Here is a 2,179-nt window from a genome sequence, read left to right on the forward strand (position 1 = left end):
GCAGTTGCACTAGAGGTTCTGATTACCTCTGATCTCCAATGAGAGGAGAAGAGGGGTGGTCGACACCCCCTTCCACACAAAAAAATGAGAGAGAAAGAGAGATTCTCATGAACCTCTCCTTTCAATAAAGAGGAAAAAGGAGAATGAGGCTAAGGAGCACTACAACAAAGCAGTAGCTTAGCGACGACCACATTCCGTCGCTAATCCGTCGCTAACCATGTTAGCGACGGATTAGCGACAACGCGGCGACAGTATGCTTACGTCGCGAATATTTCGACGCTAACTGGCGACGAAATAATTCCGTCGTCAAGTCCGTCGCTAATTGCGACGGAATAACGAGCGCTATATTCCGTCACCAATCCGCCGGTACTAAACGGCGACCACGGCGTGGCGACGGATTTAATTCCGTCGCTAAGCCGTCGCTAGATTAATATGAATAGCGACGGAATCATCCGTCGCAAAAACGAAAAAAAATCAAAAAAAATTTATTTAAAAATTAATTACCGAGAACTGTACAATTTATATTTCCTGTACAATTTATATTTCCTGTAAATAAAAAACAAACCACACAAAAAAATTCATATAACAAGTATCTATAATAATTAATCGTTCCACCTTAAAACTAAGAAGTTTAATTATTTACAATTCAACAATTACAATTAGGAAAAATAAAAAAAATAGAACTTCTTCAACACAGTCCTCTAATCATCGCCAAGATTTTGTGCGTCTTCTTGTTCATTGTCTTTATCTGTCCCTTCAGCTCCACTACCCTGATTATCGCTAGCAGCCTACACAAGAAAAGAACAGTCAGTATTGATAAACAAAATATAATGAAATAAATTACACACTATATGTGATTCTATCATGTGCTCATGTGTGATCTAAGGCAATAAAAAAACTCTATATGTGATTCTATCATGCTCATATGTGTGCTAAGGCAGTCAAAAAATTGAATATGTGATTATAGCATGTTCATATGTGTTCTAAGGCATATAAAAAAACTCTATATGTGATTCTACCATGCTCAGATGTGCTTTAAGGCAGGCAAAAAACTATATATGTGATTCGATCATGCTCGTATGTGTGCTAAGGCAGTAAAAAAATTGAATATGTGAATATAGCATGCTCATATGTGCTCTAAGGCAGGCAAAGCCAAAAATTTTATATGTGATTCTATCATAAATGATATATAACATGTTCATATGTGTTCTAAGGCAGTTAAAAAACTCTATATGTTATTATAGCATGTTCATATGTGTGCTAAGGCAGTCAAAAAACAGAATATGTGATTATAATATGCTCATATGTGTTCTTAGGCAGTAAAAAAGCTGAATATGTGATTATAGCATGCTTATGTGTTCTAATGCAATCAAAAAAACTTTATATGTGATTCTATCATGCTCATATGTGCTCTAAGACAGACAAAAAGTTAAATATATATATATATATATATATATATATATGTGATTCTATCATGCTCATATGTGTGCTAAGGCAGTAAAAAAATTGAATATGTGATTATAGCATGTTCATATGTGTTCTAAGGCATCTAGAAAAACTCTATATGTGATTCTACCATGCTCAGATGTGCTTTAAGACAGTCAAAAAAACTATATATGTGATTATACCTGAGAGGGACCTGGAATCGAAGATCCCCTATCCTGAACAGCGGCCTTGATCTCATTTCGGAGAAAGGGGGCGACGGTGTATTGGAAGTAGTTATTCAGTGATTCATTAATGATCTCGCGTACATCATCACCGGAAAGAATAGTCGGCTGCTTGGAGCTTATGTCGGCGCAAGAAGTTGGTGAGCCGTAACTGGAAGAACCAATAACTGGTGAAGTGTTCATATTACTCCCAAACCCGAACACGCGACCTTTTTTGGGTTCACCTGCTGCAGTCACCCATGCTGTAGGATCAAATGATGGATGCTGAGTAGCGTCTTCGCCATATCGCTCTACCATTTGTTGCTCATATGCCTCCTACAAAATAATGTTTAAAGTATTCATTAATAATTAATGATAACATTATGATGACTTGCATATATATTGCAATGATTATTAATAGAATTAATACATACCGTTGTCGTTCTCGCCTTCTCTGATACGAAGACTCCCGTGGTCTTCCGTTTATGTGTTTCTACAAACACATCCTTATATGGTACACTGCCTCCTTTTTC

At 36.8% G+C, this 2,179-nt stretch overlaps 1 protein-coding gene across 1 annotated transcript; it reads right to left on the minus strand.

Moving 5' to 3' along the window:
• Positions 1-484: 484 nt before the first annotated feature.
• Positions 485-1,859, minus strand: LOC149821088 (uncharacterized). The gene is made up of 2 exons (XM_089983715.1): positions 1,629-1,859; positions 485-788 (listed from the first exon to the last, which is right to left on the minus strand). The coding sequence occupies exons 1-2, from the start codon at positions 1,848-1,850 to the stop codon at positions 702-704; spliced, it is 309 nt and encodes a 102-aa protein (XP_089839841.1). The 5' UTR covers positions 1,851-1,859; the 3' UTR covers positions 485-701.
• Between the last annotated feature and the right edge of the window lie 320 nt (positions 1,860-2,179).

The sequence above is a fragment of the Nuphar pumila genome, chromosome 12, assembly GCF_984573655.1.
Source record: "Nuphar pumila chromosome 12, dmNupPumi1.hap1.1, whole genome shotgun sequence".
In the NCBI taxonomy this organism is placed as follows: Eukaryota; Viridiplantae; Streptophyta; class Magnoliopsida; order Nymphaeales; family Nymphaeaceae; genus Nuphar; species Nuphar pumila.

Bases quoted from the DNA above. Each gene is read 5' to 3' on its own strand.
- LOC149821088 (XM_089983715.1), bottom strand. From the start codon at position 1,850: ATGAACACTTCACCAGTTATTGGTTCTTCCAGTTACGGCTCACCAACT. The intron at 789-1,628 runs GTATAATCACAT...TTTCTTGTGTAG, and splicing joins CGATTCCAGGTCCCTCTCAG to GCTGCTAGCGATAATCAGGG.